This window comes from Microcebus murinus, chromosome 9 (assembly GCF_040939455.1).
Source record: "Microcebus murinus isolate Inina chromosome 9, M.murinus_Inina_mat1.0, whole genome shotgun sequence".
In the NCBI taxonomy this organism is placed as follows: domain Eukaryota; kingdom Metazoa; phylum Chordata; class Mammalia; order Primates; family Cheirogaleidae; genus Microcebus; species Microcebus murinus.
The window spans coordinates 59,571,474-59,589,985 of NC_134112.1; the positions used below are offsets into that span (position 1 = coordinate 59,571,474).

Sequence of the window (18,512 nt, forward strand, 5' to 3'; positions counted from 1 at the left end):
AAAGGACTGTTTCTATTTTAGTACATTTCTGTTCTTCAGTTTTGATAACCAGCACATTAATTATGATCTTTAAGAACTATTTTTTCAACGGAGTTAAGCGTAATTAAACGATTTACTTCAAACACACGTACACCAAATTATTTTCGAAATGCAAGACTTTTCTTGTGCTTTATAAATCATGAACGTGAATGTTACCTAGTATGTGCATCCGACTTGACTACTGGTAATTCTGATGCACATTATTTTGACTGGGAATTACAGTTTTTTGGCAGAAGTGCATCTGATGAGGAGGACGACCTCTTCTTCCTGTGCGTTTCTGCAACTTGTGATGCAAACGCTCCCGCCCTTTTCTGGGAAGACAGAAAGCCTGACTCAGGCGGCTGCGGCTATTAAAGCGGCTGCAGCCCTGCACGCTCCCTGCCGGGCGAGCAGCGCCGCAGACATGAAGCTTGCCGACTGGTGCTGGCTGAGCTCAGCCGTCCTTGCCACTTACGGTTTCCTGGTGGTGGCAAACAATGAAACAGAGGAAATCAAAGATGAAAGAGCAAAGGACGCCTGCCCGGTGAGACTGGAAAGCAGGGGGAGATGCGACGAGGGAGGGGAGTGCCCCTACCAGGTGCACCTGCCCCCGCTCACCGTGCAGCTCCCGGAGCAGTTCGGCAGGATCGAGGAGGTGTTCAAAGAAGTCCAGAACCTCAAGGAAATCGTAAGCAGCCTAAAGAAATCTTGCCAAGACTGCAAACTGCAGGCCGACGACAACCGAGACCCGGGCGGGACGGGACTGCTGTCCCCCGGCACGGGGGCCCCGGGAGGGGCCGGCGACAACAGAGTTAGAGAACTGGAGAGCGAGGTCAACAAGCTGTCCTCCCAGCTGAAGAACGCGAAAGAGGAGATCGACGTGCTTCACGGCCGCCTGGAGAAGCTGAATCTTGTAAACATGAACAACATAGAAAATTACGTTGATAGCAAAGTGGCAAACCTAACATTCGTGGTCAATAGTTTGGATGGCAAATGTTCCAAGTGCCCCAGCCAAGAACAAATACAGTCACGTCCGGGTATGTATAATAATGTTTTCTTATCATTTGTTCCTAGATGTTATATGGCTAGACAGTATCTATAAACGTTAACCTGAGAAAATAAGTTGTAGGTGACAGTTAATAAGCCTTTTATTCATTAAGGTGTACAGGAAACACACATCTTCTCAAATGGGACCACAGAAATAACATAAGACCTAATTATAAAAATCATAATTAGGTCTGTAACCACTTTCAACTTTAAGATTTTATTTACTAATGCCAGACCTACACACAGGCAGAAGGAGGGGGGGGAGGGCAGGGGAGGGAGGGGGGAGGGAGAGACTTTAATGTTTTAGTGCATTTAACTTTATCTCTTCATGGAGGTGTTTGAAAACAATAAAGATAAGGCAGTGTTTGCAATTGTGCTTTGTTCTTTGGAAATCAGTTTTTCTTGTGGTCGGCAACAAGGAAAGGAAAAGAAGTCCTTGAAAGATTTTAAAAAGTAATCTGTAGTTCATAATCCCAAATATATAGTAAAAATGAGAGACTGTATAGATGGAATAAAATCAGCTGCATGTGGGTGTAAAACTTTTTGCTTTGAGGACCAGTGGCAGAAAAATGTTTTAAGGGGAGTGTTTTGGCATGCTGCTTAAGAGAAGGAATACATTTTTATTTCTATCTCTTTTACCTTAAGCTAGAATTCAAGGATATAAAAAAATAGAACTCATCCTTACCATCCAAGTGACTTGAATTAACTTTAATAAGTATATGTGAAGGACCACAGACCTAACTACCTACTCTGCCCATAAACTAACAATGGCATTGGTTCCCCCAAACGGTGGCTTTCCACTTGAGTTCCTGGGACTGCAGCAGATGGTCTTGTTATACTTTGGAAAGCCATCTCTGCATTAGACCTCTACTTACTATGAGTGTAAGGTGGAACACACTTGTAGAGATCACTTTCATTGGAGCAAGTACCTCAGGCATGCTCCACTCCCAAGGAATCTGCCAGTGAAAGTGGGTGGTGGTTACATGGAACACTGTTGCTAACACCCCTGGCAGCCTGTATCTCAATGTACCCTACACACTGCACATCAGAGGTCCACATTTTAGGTGACATCACTGGGTGCAGGTGCACATTAGATTTGATGGTGCATGACAACTTATGATATGAACAAGATTCTATTTTTCTCCTTAAAGTTCTGGGGAAATATCTGAATATTCTGAGTTTTAAAAACACATGAATAGATTTTGTGACTTATGGTATCTTAGATTAAAATTACCTTATCGGTCACAAATTTTTATAAACATTAGCTGGCAGTAAATACCTGCCTTTGAATCCTACAGAACTCTGTTCATTGATTATTACATGTATCCTGAACATAATCACCTTCTATTTCTTGCTAGAAAGCAAACATATGAAATAGTGACTAACTACTTTCCTGGATAATTACATTCAGAGTAAGAAAACTGATAATTTATTGAAGATTTCACTTGAGCTTCCTTACATAGTTGTCAAGTAAAATGAATGTGAATTTATGATCAATGCTGCACATTAGAATTTTAATGCATCATTTGGAACATGTCCTGTCAAATTTTGACGGACGCCATCAGCCCCTTTTGGTGAAAGGAAATAGGAGTCTGTTTTCTCTGTATGCGTGGAATACAATTCTAGGAGTGTTGGTATCATCTGAATTTTAGGACCGAGGAATACAATGTTGGTAAGAATAAGCTTTGCTGCCCACCAGATCTGAGTTCATGTCCTGGCTCTGCCACTCAATGTTTGTGTCAACTTGGGCAAGCCACTGATCCTCTTCAAGCCTAAATATTCTCACCTGCAGACTGGTACAAATACCTGCATCATAAGGCTGACGTGCATATTAAATGTGACAATGTTATCCAATCTTTGGCAGAGTGCCTAGACTAGAGCATATAGGTAACCCTCACTAAATATTCTAGCTTACTAAAACTATTACTTATTTTTTCCTTATTGTTGTTGATGTTGTCACTATTAGTACCAACCAAGAGTATATTAGAGCACCCTTTCTACTTTATAATATCAGATTCTTGTTCTGAGGCCTTCACAAGCATTTGCTAAACAGATTCAAGTAAGTTTAGCAGAGGAAAGTTTCATTATTGCCATTGATTTAATTACCAAGCTGCTTCTGTATACATCAAGAATTCTTCAGATGCGTAGTTTTTATTAACAAAATCCAATGCCTTCCTTTTCTTTCCCCTTCAGTTCAACATCTAATATATAAAGATTGTTCTGACTACTACGCAATAGGCAAAAGAAGCAGTGAGATCTATAGAGTAACGCCTGATCCCAAAAACAGCAGCTTTGAGGTTTACTGTGACATGGAGACCATGGGGGGAGGCTGGACCGTGCTGCAGGCGCGTCTGGACGGAAGCACCAACTTCACCCGGACGTGGCAAGACTACAAAGCAGGCTTTGGAAACCTCAGAAGAGAATTCTGGCTGGGCAACGATAAAATTCATCTTCTGACCAAGAGTAAGGAAATGATGCTGAGAATAGACCTTGAAGACTTTAATGGTGTCAAACTATATGCCTTGTATGATCAGTTTTACGTGGCTAACGAGTTTCTGAAATACCGTTTACACGTTGGTAACTATAACGGCACAGCTGGAGACGCCTTACGTTTCAACAAACATTACAACCATGATCTCAAGTTTTTCACCACCCCAGATAAAGACAATGATCGATATCCTTCTGGGAACTGTGGGCTCTACTATAGTTCAGGCTGGTGGTTTGATGCATGTCTTTCTGCAAATTTAAACGGCAAATATTACCACCAAAAATACAGAGGTGTCCGCAATGGGATTTTCTGGGGCACCTGGCCTGGTATCAGTGAGGCACACCCTGGTGGCTATAAGTCCTCCTTCAAAGAGGCCAAAATGATGATTAGACCCAAGCACTTTAAGCCATAAACTGCTAGCACTCATTCCTCCAGGTATTCACTATCTAATAGGGCAATCAATTCCTTAATCAGTTTAGAATATGCCTTGTTTTGTATTCTTTTTCCATGGCTAAAAAATTATCCCTGAGTAGTAGGTTCTTATGCTACAAAGCATTTGGAATAAAGCTGAAAAATACTGCATTTTAAAGAGTCCTTTTTTGCCATGCTGTTAGCAATGAAAACTTGTAAGCAATTGGGAATGTTGAGAATTATACATTAGATTCATAATTCTTTTCATTTCTATTAATTGAAAACTTTTCTATTACTTGCATTACTTGCCACAATTAAAAATATTGTTTATTCAGGCTAGATTCTACACAAATAATCTGAACTTTGGCTGTGACTTAAGCACATCTTTTCAAGCTACAATTATTTGGATAATCTTCATTCTGAGATAAACTGACTCAATTTATGATATTTTCTTTGGGTCAGGAAGACCCCATAATAGCATTTTTGTTCCTAGATTAAGGGAAATACACAGAATTAAAGCTGTTCATGTATTATTCATGAAATATAAAATATTTTAAAATGTGGTAACTTAATATCACCCCTAAAAGCACTTAGGAAATAGTGTAACCTTAAACGCCATGGTTTAAAGGTAATTCATTCATAGTTTATAATTCAGATGTTTGATGTTGAAAACTGCTTTAACATGAAAATCATCTTTTGCTTGTATGAACAACAGTTGTTAATTTAAAATTGTTCACTACTGTGCTAGACTACTGGTAGGCTTTCTTTTTGGGGGTAGGTGTGGGTGGGGAATTCATTTACTTATAGGCTATAATACTCTGAAGGCCAATTTTATATGCAAAGCAATATCATTAACTGGTTTACTTCATAGAAAGCTAAGTTTTCTAGGACAGATAAATGTATTTATTTAAAATGTATGAATTTTGAAACATACAGAATAGTTAAAATATTATATGTTGCAACTCTAACTGGTGGATTGACTATTTTAGTATCAGAAATCCAAGATAGGTATTTATTTTTTTAACCAAAGTATCTGTAGCTTTTATAATTCATTAATTCTGGGATGCTAAGTATCATATTAAAAAATTTTTAAATGTTTAATTTCATCATTATAAAAAGGGAGCATTTTTGAGAGAACAGCAGTATTCTGCTGTTTTAAAAAACATTCTAGAGTAAAATTTGAAGCAACTCACTATACTGTATGTGAGTTATAGCAATAAATTTGATCTTTAATTTCTGGTGTCTGTTTCTAGTACACTAATCAGGTTTAAAATATATTTACAAAGATGCATCTATTCATTATTTGAAAGTGATTAAGGAGGACAGTTGCTTCAGGTAACAAATTAATTTTTCAAATATTAATCCCTAATAAAGTTTTAATCAAAAATAAGCAAGATATTCCTTAAAAAATATATAACAGGTTTTCAGGTAAACATGAAAATTATTAATTCTATTAAAATGTTAGAGAAACGCAAATAGAATTAAATGACCAAAATGTAAAACATTATAGCTTTCAAAGACTATATCTACTAAGTGGGATACCAAATGTAAATGATGTAACTGATTTTCTCTTTGTTTTTTAAAAAAGAGTAAAAATATTGATATTATACAATATATTTGTTTCAGATAAGGGCATTTTCATTTACTATATATAATTATTAATATATGTATAAGTAAATTCTGTGATCGAAAATAGACTTATCACAAAATACAGTTCTAAAAAATATATGCTCATATACAGAGTGCCCATTGATTTAATCGGAACTAGATGTCATTTCAGGAAAATTTGGAAAATAATTCATTAATCCATGTAAATATTCAAAAGCTTGTTGTTTAGTCTTTCCAGACAGAGATGGATCCTTTCCTTATTCAAAGGATCAAAATTTTATTTTCCATTATACTTTTATGTCACTTTTGTAATAAATTCTGTAACATAGTCCTTTTCAGAATCATTTCATGTTGCTCATAAAATATATTCTGGACTTTGATACAATCTTTAACATGTTGATGGAAATAGACTATATCTGAAAGTCTTCTGCCTTTAACATAACTATTCACTAACACATGCTAATATTAATAAATGTGGATTGACTATTTACAAACAATGTTTAGAGTCTTGTCTTGGTTCCATTTGATGGCTAATATTTGTTATGTTAATTAAGACTTTATTTCTAAATATTATTCTTTGAAAATATTCAAAGAAATGGATCTTTAGAAATTCCAGGTGGAGCTGATTTACCTATAACTGAAAAAAATCAAATTTTACTTATACGTAATGTTCCAAATGGATTGACACATCTGTCCAATAAAAAAGAGCTTAAATATACAAAACATAAGTAGTATCTGAGCAACAAAATTTGCTGGTCCTTATTTTTTTTAGGACAAAATTTGCTGGTCCTATCCAAGAAAAGGTTTTCAAGGTAAAAGTGATAGGTAATATCACAATAAGCTCTTGTTTAAAATGATTTTGTGTATAATAAGGTTTATGTTTCATGTCTTTTTAACACTTTGTAAAATAAAAGATTTAGTCATATCTTTTTATTCTTCAATGTGGAAACATTAAATATTGTCAGATATTTATATATTTACTCTTATCTGAAAAGTTATACAACATTTACTTAATCTAGACAATATCCTTGACTCTTTTAAGACTTTAGTGAATACTGTTTCATTAACTGGAAGATAGAAGCAAATATAGGAACACTATGATCTTATTTCCCTCTAGAATACTGTTGAAACATCTAAAATACAAAAGTTTCATTTTGTGGCATCCAATTCCATTTCCTCTTCTTCCATCATCATTGTTGCTGCTCTGGTTAACCCTCATCATCTCCTTAGGATAACACAAATGCTTCCTACTAGTAGCTTATTCCTGTCCATCTTTCATATCACTTGCAGAAAGATTATTCAAAAATATAATTTTTATCCTGTTATTGTCCTGCTTAAGACTTTGAACTACTATTTCCTATAAGATAAAACCCACCATCAAATAACCCACCCATCCATGAACCGATTTCTTCCATTACTTACACTCCTGCCATACTAAATGCATGGTTATGCTCAAACCAACCATGTTTTCTCATGGCTTCACCACTTTGCAAATACTGTTCCCTAGGTCCAGACAGATGCCATTCTTAACCCCCCACTGGGTCTTATGTTATCACCCATGATTAAGAGCAGGGACTCTGGAACCAAACTTCCTAGGTTTGAATTTCAGCTCCACTATTTGCAAGCGGTATGACCATGGGAGAGTCATTCAATCTTAATGTTCTTTGTTTGGTTCCTTCAATTATAAGATAGGGATAATAGTAGAATCTGCCTGATGGAGTTATTTAGAGGATTAAATGAGGTAACATATGTAAAGCATCTAGAACATACATATGTATTTAAAATCTTCCTCCCCACTCCCTCCTGCTGTTACCTCTTCTAGGCAGACTGCCCTGATGATATGAGGTGATGTCTGGCACCTCTCTTCTTTGATCCTATGCCATTCTGTATATACCTTATTATACATTACATTATTCAATAATTGTCTAGGTTCTACCCTGAGATCAATCCATTTGAATAGAAGTAAAGGAGATTTGAGACAGGAGTGTTGTTACTCCAAGTAGTTAATAATATGTTGGCAGAGAGGAAGAGCTGTAGTGTAAAGCAGCCAGAGGTATAATTGGGAAAGGAGTGCATACCAAATCTAGGATTTGAGCAATTGTGAACACAGATGAGATGTGATTGATGCCAGATGAGACTATGGCAAGACAGGATCAGATATAGTAAGTCCTCACTTAACATTGTCAATAGGTTCTTGGAAACTGCAACTTTCGGTGAAATGATATACTGTATAACAAAACCAATTGTACTGTAGGCTAACTGATACAAATAAGAGTTAAGTTCCTACAGCATGCAGTACACAGAGGCATATGGCTGTATCAGGCTGAACAGTGATTGTTCCACCTGAGTTCCTAAAGAAAAAAGCAGTATTTTTCATACTACTTATGAAATATTATGATTTTGAAATTAATTTTAATTAAAAAATCCATGAATCCTTTAATTTTTAAAAAATTATAGATTAGACCAAAGATCCCTTTGCAAACCACCTTCAATTTTAATCTCCTCCCTCTCCCCAGAGAGCTGAGGTGGCTGGTTCCAAACTCTCATTTCATTCTGTGTATTGCCAAATTGCAACGTCTACTAAATCGTAGTCTTTGCCAGGTCTCTTTTGTTTATTGATTGGAAAGAGGAAATGAGGAGAAATGAGAGTACTTGGAAAATTCCAAGTACCCTGAATTTCCAAATGGAGCCTCCCTTGCTCCTTGAAGTTGTTCCTCTCCCAGTGTTTGAAAGGGCTCTTCTCTTACAGCAAGACACTGCTGCTTTCATTCCTGAGAGACACTCCTAATTCTCCCTTAGGCTCCTTCATCCCGTTCACCAGCATCTCCTGATCTATAATCAGGGCAAGCCCTGCTAGCAATTATAAAGTCAAACTGGAGGAGAAGCCTTTGCTCATTTATATTAGAGACAGATTGAAGTTGCCTGACCAAGGAAGAAGAAACAATTTTAGATATGACTGAATCTATTGATATAGGCATATTTACCAGAAATTATGAATTTAACAGGCTAGCTGGAGCAGACGTGTTTGATTCTAATAGTTTGCTTGCTTAGTTAACACAAATCTAGATTCAATAAGCCACTCATGCTCACTAAAGTCGAGAAGCCAGAGATGGCTTAGAATTCAAAGACTTGTAGAGATAGAAATGCTGGGGTAAATTTAGCTTTAAGCCATTCGAAAAGTATTTATTGAGTGTAAACCATGTGCCAGTCAGTCCTCTAGGAGGCTGGAGATATAGCAGTGACCAACAAATCCTATACTCACGGAGTTTCCATTTTACCACAGTAGACAAATAAATATGAAAAATACCATGGATAATTAAGTAGGATAAGGGAGCGCTAGAAGAGTGGGTGCTATTTCATACAGAGCAGTCAGGAGAAGCCTCTTTGTGGAGGTGGCATTTGAACAGAGACCTGGATCCAAGATGAGCGTGTTCCGGGCAAAGGGAGCATCAGATGTGGGAAGCCCAGAGTCGGGAGAGTGGATGGCATGTTTGAGGGTCAGCAAAGAGGCCCATGGGTAAAAAGCAGAGCGTCTGGGGTGGTGAGGGCATAGGGGATCCCAGAGAGATTGGGGGTGGGGGATGGACAAGCGGTGGGGTGCCGGATAATCTAGGCCTTGTAAGCCATGGTAAGGATTTTGCCTTTTACTCTGAGTAGAGCCCTGAGGGTTTTGAGCAGAGGCAGCTCATGATCTCATTCAGTTTTAAAGGGATCACCCTTGTTTCTCAGTGGAGAATAGACTGTAGGAAGACAAGGATTGAAGTGAGGATGCCAGTTTGGTAGTATTTGCAGTAATATTGGTGAGAGATGATGAAAACATGATGAAAGGTTGCAGTGAAGTGCATCTATTTTGAAGGCAGAGGTGACAAAATTTGCTGATCAAAGGCCAGCCAGCAGTAAATGGTAAAAACAAGGAGAGGTGTCACAGAAAACCACAAGATTTTAGCCTGAGTGACTTTGAAGGATGGAGCTACCAATAATAGAAATGGGGAAATCTGCAGGGGGTGGGAGGGGCCTTTCCAGAAAGTGTGTGGGGTTGGGGGTTGGGGGTGGAATCAGAGTTTTGAACATTCTACATTCAAGTACCTATAAGACATCCAAGTGGACATAGGCATAATGTCTGAAGTTCAGGAAAGACATTGAGGGTTCAGAAGGGCATTTGAGAATTGCTAGAATACAGATGGTAATGAACCCATGGGACTAGATGAGATAACCCAATAAATAAGTGTATGTGGAGCAAAGACTTTCACAGATGTGGCCCTGGGACAAGGTGACTTTGTAGAGGTTGGAGATGAGGAACCAGCACAGGTGCAACCCACTTGGTAACCATGTCGTTTGAGAGGGTCCCAGGATGCTTCTTTATGCAGAGGGCAGACTTATTCCACCTGGAATAGATACTTATTCTAGATTACTTTAGGTTTGGATTTCCTTTTCCTTGCTTTTGCCAGCAACAGTATTTTGTTGAGTTACTGGATGTCTTAAAAAGCCATTGTGAGGCCGAGGCGGGTGGATTGCTCAAGGTCAGGAGCTTGAAACCAGCCTGAACAAGAGCGAGACCCCGTCTCTACTAAAAATAGAAAGAAATTAATTGGCCAACTAATATACATAGAAAAACATTAGCCGGGCATGGTGGCGCATGCCTGTAGTCCCAGCTACTTGGAAGGCTGAGGCAGTAGGATTACTTGAGCCCAGGAGTTTGAGGTTGCTGTGAGCTAGGCTGACGCCACAGCACTCAATCTAGCCTGGGCAACAAAGTGAGACTCTGTCTCAAAAAAAAAAAAAAAGCCATTGTGGTATTATACAATGGCATTCTGCAAAATATTGCTCTTGTTTAGGAGGCCACTTCACAGAGGTAAAAGGAGGCAATGACCTATTGAAGCCTTAGATACTGCATCTTTTGGGAGATACCACCTTGTGAGGCTGGGGTGTTGGGATGCAGTTACCGTGTGTGTGTCTGTGTGGGCAGGCATGCCTGGGTATGTATGTGTGTACTCATATGCATATAGCAAAGGATATGAAGTAGGCCACAGACCAAAACCTTTCTCATTTGTCAACAGTGTACTGCCTAGGTTTGAGGAATCATTTATGGTCATTTAAAACCTAGGGTAAAACTTTGCTATCTTTTTATATAAACCTTTAGTTAGAGACTAGTTTTACTCTATTTTAGAGACATTAATGATTTTAAAACTTGTTTCTTTCACAAAATGTTTTCAATAAATTATCTAAGTTAGAGGTAACCTAAATCTTACATTTCTAATAGCTTCGAAAGTGTTAACACTGGAATGGCTGTCAATGAATGTGGCCGGCAATTTTCACTAAATGTTAGGTCCAGCTTTAGGTAGAAATGATATATGAGTATCTTTCCCTTATACACACACATGACATGTGCATAGATGATGTACATGCATGCTTATACATGTTATTTGTGACACATATGCTATAATACAAGGAAGTCTGCCCATCAAAATAGATATGCAGCTCTTACACGTAGTCAAGAGTCAGTACAAAAATCACCATAGGCCAATAGCTGGCTAATTGTAAGCAATGTTATATACAATACCTTGCTATAAAATTGAACTTTAGATAGTTTAACCCCCCCACAACAAATTCTATGCTATTAATGCTGCTGTTATTCCTTGAACTATTCCTTCTTGACCACCTCTCTCCTCTTCCACAATCCCAAAGCATGGCTGCCCTTTAACCTGTCCAGACTTTGCTCTTTCTACAATCCCTCTGTCAAGTCAGCAGCCTGCTGTCCCTGTGCCCATATTCAATTCTGCCTCTGCACTTTTACTCACCTAAAGTCCCAGAGGTAAACCAAAATTAAAACCATGATCTAACTGGTGGTCTGTATCTCTGACACAATATAGGCTCTCAAAAAGATCTATATTATTTTATTATCCATTCCAGAAGGAAATCTACACTTTACCTCCGAGAATGTATACTCTCTATACTTTCCTTTTGAAAGGAAATAATCACATTTTAAAATAAATATAACATGCTTTTTTTTCTTTGCCCCGTCAAAATAACTGATATTACTATTAAATATTTGAATCCAATATATATTTACCCTTTTGCCTATCATGTGCATGGATAACATGGTGCTATGTGCTTATCATAGTATTTTGAGTAAGATTTTTCAAAATAATAGCTTTCTAAACTGTCAAAATCTGAGTTTCATTTCTAGTATGCAAGATTTTCTCTGAATAATTATGGAGAACGATACTGTGTATGATGAATTGCCTCTCTAATTACAAAAGGCTTTCAACAAAGTGCAACACATTTGGGAACACATAATCTGTTCAGTTTTTCTCTGGAAATTGGCTTTCTCATTTTCTACAAGAGACAAGCAATTTGTGTTTATGTTTAAAAGTTTATCAAAGAGGGGTCCACAAAATTATTTGCTTAATTTCCCATTCAGTAGTGGTAATATAATTTTTTTTTCAGTGACTCTAAGTAACCTATTTTAATTTTTGTTTGGAGATTCTTGCTTCTACATACTAATAATGCTAAGCAGCTGTCACTTGCTGAGTGCCAACCATGTGCTGAACACTTTCCTAGGAGCCTTTCCAGTGATTTCTCTGTTTGCTGTGATTAATGCTGCAATGAGGAGGAATGCTTTATACTCACTAAAAGTCTTCCTTGGGGGGAAAAAAAGCCCTTGTTATCTACAAATTGCTTATCATTCATAGACCATTATCCATTTTCAGCTTTCCTGACATTCTTTATAGTATCACCCTCCTCTGACATTCTGTGAGAATCTAGAAAGTGGGCAATGATTCCAGTTATATCTCAGCTTAAGGTAAACATCTCTTTGTGTCTTATCAAAACAATTATATAATATTTTGTTGACAGGAAATATTTCAAAAATTAATATATTTTCAAGTGTGTTAATGTCCCTACTTAACCTAGTGGTTAAAAATTATTTTCTTCCTTTAGCTAAGTCCAATTTATAACAACTCTGACAGAAAAGGCAAACAAATTTCTACGCTTTCCAAACATTATTTTACTCCCATGGTTACATGGCAGAATTCACTGATGAGCATATTCTGCTTAAGTTACAAAGCACTTTCTAAGTTCTTTGGAAGTGGAAGACTTACGTAAACTCTAGAGATCTTATTTTCATTTGTTAGATAAAAATAATACTTTTAAAATGTGTCATTTACATGAGTGGTGTTGGTGATGGTGACTTTTTAACTTCTATCCTATACTGAGTAAAATTATTTAACATGATCAAGCCAACTGTTAGAAATTTAGAAAGGCCCTGATATCATGGGTAACTATTAAAGTTGGACAGGAAAGATGGATACTTCCATGATGATGCAGGGTTGGTATTTAACATGCTGAGCTGCTAGAGTTGGGGTTTTCAAATTGTGTCCCCAGCGACTCTGAAGTTCTACAGACATATTTTTGAAATGCCAAAAGAAGCAGGGATGGGGAAGAAACCGAGAGAATGTATGATGTGGGAAATACTGCTTGATTGAAATAGTTCTGCTTTTATTCTATATCTTGGGGCTCCATCTTCAATTTCACTTTAAAAAAGCATTTTTTATTTTTCAAAAAAACATTTGAAAATCATTGCCTATTGCATATCCTTTGGGGGCTAAGCTGGCAAAATAAAACTGGAATAGATGCATGACGGTTCTAACTTTAAATATTTAAATCACTGAGAACTTGGGTTGACTTGGTGTGGGAAATGCATCCAGAAACTCAGAAGACAGTTCTCCTTTTTAAATTTGCTTTTTAAAACAGTGATTCAGGAGTGTGATTATTTTAGTGGAGGGCTTTGCTAATCATTACTGGATGCATTTGCTCTTTTGAAAATCTTGGCGTGGCTGTCTGCAAGACAGTGAGCTAAGAGTTTGCAAGGAACATTAAGATTAATACTATCTGCTTCCTGCTCTTGAAGTCCCTCAAGTTACTGTAGATTAGCTGAAAAAACAGGAAAGAAAATAGCAAGTAACATGAGCTAAATGCAAGTATGATGTAGACAGATGACAAAAGCAGAAATGATCACATTTGGTCAGGAAGTGAGATGCTTCAAGAAAAAAGACAGGATCTGAGCTGTCCTTGAGAGACAGGTAGAATGGTGGTGCACAGACACGGGGAGGTGAGCGCTCCTGGCCGAGGTACAGGATGAGTAAAGGCATCACGGGGTGGAAAATCAGGAGTTGGTTAGGAGAATAATAATATATGTAATTTGGCTGGAGCATGTGTTCTATGGTTGAGACAGTAAAGTCGGGGAGAGGGAGATGGTGGAGACAGTAGAGGGACTTAACTGTGGTAATCCTTACAATAAAGCAAGGAAAATTCAAACCTAAGTACGTACCTACAGTCTCCCTTGCCACCTATTAGTTGCTCAGTTCTGCGCCTGTGAGGTGACTTGGCATACAGGGTGGGAAGGAAGCCTGGAAGGAACTCTGAAGACTGCTTTGCAAAATAATGAAAGGGCCAAAGATATCTTGGGGAAGATGGGTTGAGAGGCAGAGAGGAAAACCCAGCCCGAGGGTGGGAAGGCAGGTCTGGAGGAGATTTTAAAGAGGAATAGGAGGGATGTGGGAGAGGCCTCGGCTGTGATAAGGACTGTGGGGAGTCTTCCCACTTGATGTGCTGTGGAACTCTCAGCCCCATTCCCCAAAGGGGACTTCACTATAGCCACGTTACTTCCCAAGGCTTTCTGGAGGCGGATCTGTGTTTCTTTTAGGCTCTGCTGAGATGGATGGCTCTTCAGATGGGAGTGAGAAGGAAGGCTCCAGTTAATTCAGTTCACTAAGGGTCTGCACAGAGCAGGGGTTTCCCCAGTGGTGCCTCGAGGGGCTGGGGGTGGCAGGGCTGGCGGTGACGAAGGGGACATGATGTACGGGCGAAGGGGAGAGAACAGCGAGCCTTCCCCTGCATCCTTTACCCTTATATCCACACATCCAAATCTGTTTTTTACATATAGTGTTTTCGTGTAAGATTTCCACTGGAATAAAAGTGTAAAAAGCAATTGAAAAAGAGGGAGAAACTACCCTGGTAGGCAGTGAGGTGCCCTGAAGGACCATGAGCTGAAAAATATATCAATGCTGTAAAGTGAGGCTCAGAGAACTGAAATGACTTACTGAAGGCTACACAGCCGGAAGACACAAAGCTAAAACTAAGAACAGCTTTTATTGAACCACTCCCCAACCCTGCACCGATCAGTGATTTTTCTTTCCAAGCCATCAAGATTTAAGATATTCGGAGCTTGTCTCTTCTTACTTGTAGCCTTTAAAGACAGCAAAATTCCTACCTTCTTAGCCTGCGGCCTGACGTCAGATAATTCTTGTGTCCCCTTACTGCATACTTCTGACGCCACCCAGATGTATCTGTTTAACTCCACTTGGGTTTGTAGGGGTTGCAAATATCTAAAGAACTTTTGCCTCAGAAGATAATGGACTTGGCGTTAGGTTCTAAGCTTGCTGCTATCTCTTCTCTGTTTCCACTCACACCAACATGTATGTATACCAGATGGAACAAAGGTTAAAATATGATTACTTAAACCATCAAGGCACTAGGAAAACACAGGAAACAAATTTATAACCTCAGGAGAACAAAGGTCTTTTTAAGTACAACACAAAAACCTGAAGCTGTAAAAGATCGATAAGTTCAAGCACATAAAAATATAAGTTTCCACATGGGGAAAAGCCATAAGCAAACTCAAATGAGATCCAGTAAACTGTGAAAAAATTTTGCCATTGCATATTATGCACAAAGGCCTACTTTTTAAATGTATAAAGAGTTCCTATGAATCTCTAAGAACAAAGTACCCAATAGAAAAATGGAAAAAAAGAAAGAATGTGAACAGAATTCACAAATAAGTACAAATGGGTCTTTGTACCAATCATGTTTCTAGCTTCGGCAGAGTTGATGCTTTAATATCAGCCCTACATGCAAGGCCTGGTTACACCTTTGTTCTGGACAACCCAATAACATAATATGCCTGAGTCACCTGCCTCCCTCATCAGTGTCCCCTACACTACACCCCCCACTTTTCAAAAGCAGACTAATCCAGAGTCTATACCCCCACCTACACTAATCACCGCAGTGCCAGGTACCAGACAAGTAGGGACATCCCCTCTGCCCCAGAGCCCACTTAAATTATTCAAACTAGCCAATCCTAAACCTGCTTCCCCTGCCTCATCTGTTCCTTATTTTGGAAACCACAATGAAGGCTCTTGCCCACAATCCTTCCTCTTCCTCCATCTCCTGACCAACCCTGGTACTTTCCCTTGTGATGCCCTCCCCACCCCTGCAGCACGGTATGCCCCCTCCTCTTGGAACTGTGAGTAATAAACCATCTTTCAATGACAATCATCACCTGATCTGTTGGCCCTCCTATACCTCAAATTTTCTATTAATATACTATATTTTAAACAAATTTTCTATTAATATGCTATATTTTAAACTGTATCTTAAACATATGAAAAGAAGCTCCATCCCACTTATTTTAAGATAAAGTCTATAAAATGAAATGGCATTTTTGCCCCTATCAGAGAGACAAAGGTCAAAAAGTTAGATGGCACATAATTCTGATATGAGTAATGAGACATTCATTTAATGTTGATGAGATCATAAATTGTTACAAGCTCTATGAAGAGTACCTTGGCAATAGAAACAGAAATTTTAAATACACGAACCCATCATCCAGCAATTCCACTTTGGGGTCTGTATCTAAAAAATTTTAAAGCGGGATCTTGAAGACATATTTGTAGACCCACATTCATAGCAGCACTACTCACAATAGCCAAGAGGTGGAAGCAACCCAAGTGTCCATCAATGGATGAACAGGTAAACAAAATGTGGTATAAACATACAATGTTATTCAGTCTGAAAAAGGAAAGAAATTCTGACACATGCCATAACATGAATGAACCTTGATGGCATTATGCTAAGTGAAATAAGCCAGTCACAAAAAGACAAATACTGTACAACTCTACTTATAGGAGGTCTATCCAGAGTCATCACATTCATAGAAACAGAAGGTAGAATGGCGGTTGCCAGTGGCTGGGGGATGAAGAAATGGGGAGTTGTTTAATGGGTATAGAGTTTCAGTTTTATATATCAAAAAGTTCTAGAGATCAGTTGCCCAACAATGTGGATATACTTAACACTACTAAATTGTGTACTTAAAAATTTATAGTATATTTTATCACAAAGATTTTTTTAAAGGAGCAAACTCATTAACCCAGCAATCCCATGATTAGGAATCTGTCCTTTCAATATGATTAGTTCAGTGTGAAACAATGTATGTATAAGGTTATTCACTCTATCATTGTCTGCAATAGCAAAAGATTGGCAATGACCTAAATATCTTATAATAGGGAACTAGTTAAGTAAGTATGCTTCATTCATGCATTCAAATACCATACAAGCAATAAAAAGAATATAAAAGTTGTATATGCATATGAAGCAAGTGTGTATATTATACTACCACTTGCTTGTTTGTGCAAAGACTTTCTGTAAGGCTATATAAAAGATTGTTAATAATGGTTACCTCTGAAGGAGACTTCAGATTATAAAATTAGGTGGACTTTTTTTTCCCCTTTTTTATTTGAGCATATTATGGGCTATTATTCTGCACCTTTTGAATTTTGTACTACATACATATTTTATGTATTAAAATAGATATGTAACTATTTATATATATAATTATATAAATATATAAAACTAGCCCCATGGCTGAAAAAACTTTATCATCTGACTCCCTGATACTCTGTTCTTTAACTTCCTAGTCTGGCTTGCATCTCACTGCTTGACCATTGAGAACCTAATCTGGCTTGCCTAATGAAAACTTTAGGGATTGCCTTGCCTTAGATACCTTTTCTGGTGTTGATTCCAGAAAGGTGTCAAGAGAAAGGACACACTAAAGGTGCCAAGAGAAAGGACACACTAACAGAGATCTTACTTTCTTTTACTCTGATCACTTCTGCAGTACATAATATTATTGATTGAATTTAAGGCTATTAATCTACTTTGCAAAGTGGAATATGGCCTGTAATCTTATAATCCTAATACAAATTTTATCATCTCTGTAAATAGATATGAGCCATGCCAATCTCTCAAATATTTAAGTGTATCCCAGGCATGTCCCAAGATCTTCTTCCATACTGGAAAGATTTGTAAATTTCTACCCCACTGTCAGAGTAAAAACAACAATGGACCCTACCTGTATTGTTTAATAAAGTATCAGTCTGTTTAAAGTTTCTTGACAGCCAAATAAAATCTTGAAAAATTATTCTTGCATGGCTGCCTGGATGTCTGAAGGAAAAGTGAAAACATGCCAACAATAGCAAGGTTTGTAGAAACAGTTTAGAAAGGAATTTAGTTTTTTACAGCACAGCCTCTAAGTATAGCTTGTGAGTGAAGTGTGATAACCTCATTAAGAAAAGGACAGGGAAACTAATGGAAATATTTAAATAACAGAGTGTTACATATTTATATTTTTAATATATAGTTTACTTTAAAAGTCAATTTGCAAAATCCTAAAATAGTAGTGTTTAAATGTGCGAATGTCAAATGAACAATGTCAAGTGGAACGTGTGCTAAATTAGGAGACAGAAGACCAGGTTTCCAGGTTCTGCTCACATGTGTAACCCAGGGCAAGTTACAATCTTTCAGAATATTTAAGATGAAAATAATGATGTCTCAAAATTCCTATTGCTTATAGAATCCTTAGGAAAAATAAATTCCATACTTGAAACTACTTTGTTAACTTATCTAGGGTGGGAATCTTTTCATCTTTATAACCTGATTAATTGGGTATAAAAAATAGAAAATGTTTCAATTCCTTAAAAATATTTTAAATTAAATGAGATTATCTCAAGAAAGTCATTTGTAGCACTATAGAAGGTCCAATCTACAAAATGAAGCTTTAGCAGCAGCAGAAAAGCACCAATATTTTCAGTAATTAATTAAAAGT

The 18,512-nt window shown here is 37.7% G+C and overlaps 2 protein-coding genes across 2 annotated transcripts in view; one reads left to right on the forward strand and one right to left on the reverse strand.

The window, feature by feature from the left end:
* CCDC146 (coiled-coil domain containing 146) overlaps positions 1-18,512 on the reverse strand; it is a 147,679-nt gene that overhangs the window by 100,092 nt on the left and 29,075 nt on the right. The window lies entirely within an intron of this gene.
* Positions 385-6,069, forward strand: FGL2 (fibrinogen like 2). Its single transcript, XM_012747309.3, has 2 exons — positions 385-1,055; positions 3,259-6,069. Exons 1-2 carry the CDS (start codon positions 443-445, stop codon positions 3,963-3,965), a joined length of 1,320 nt encoding a protein of 439 aa, XP_012602763.2. The 5' UTR covers positions 385-442; the 3' UTR covers positions 3,966-6,069.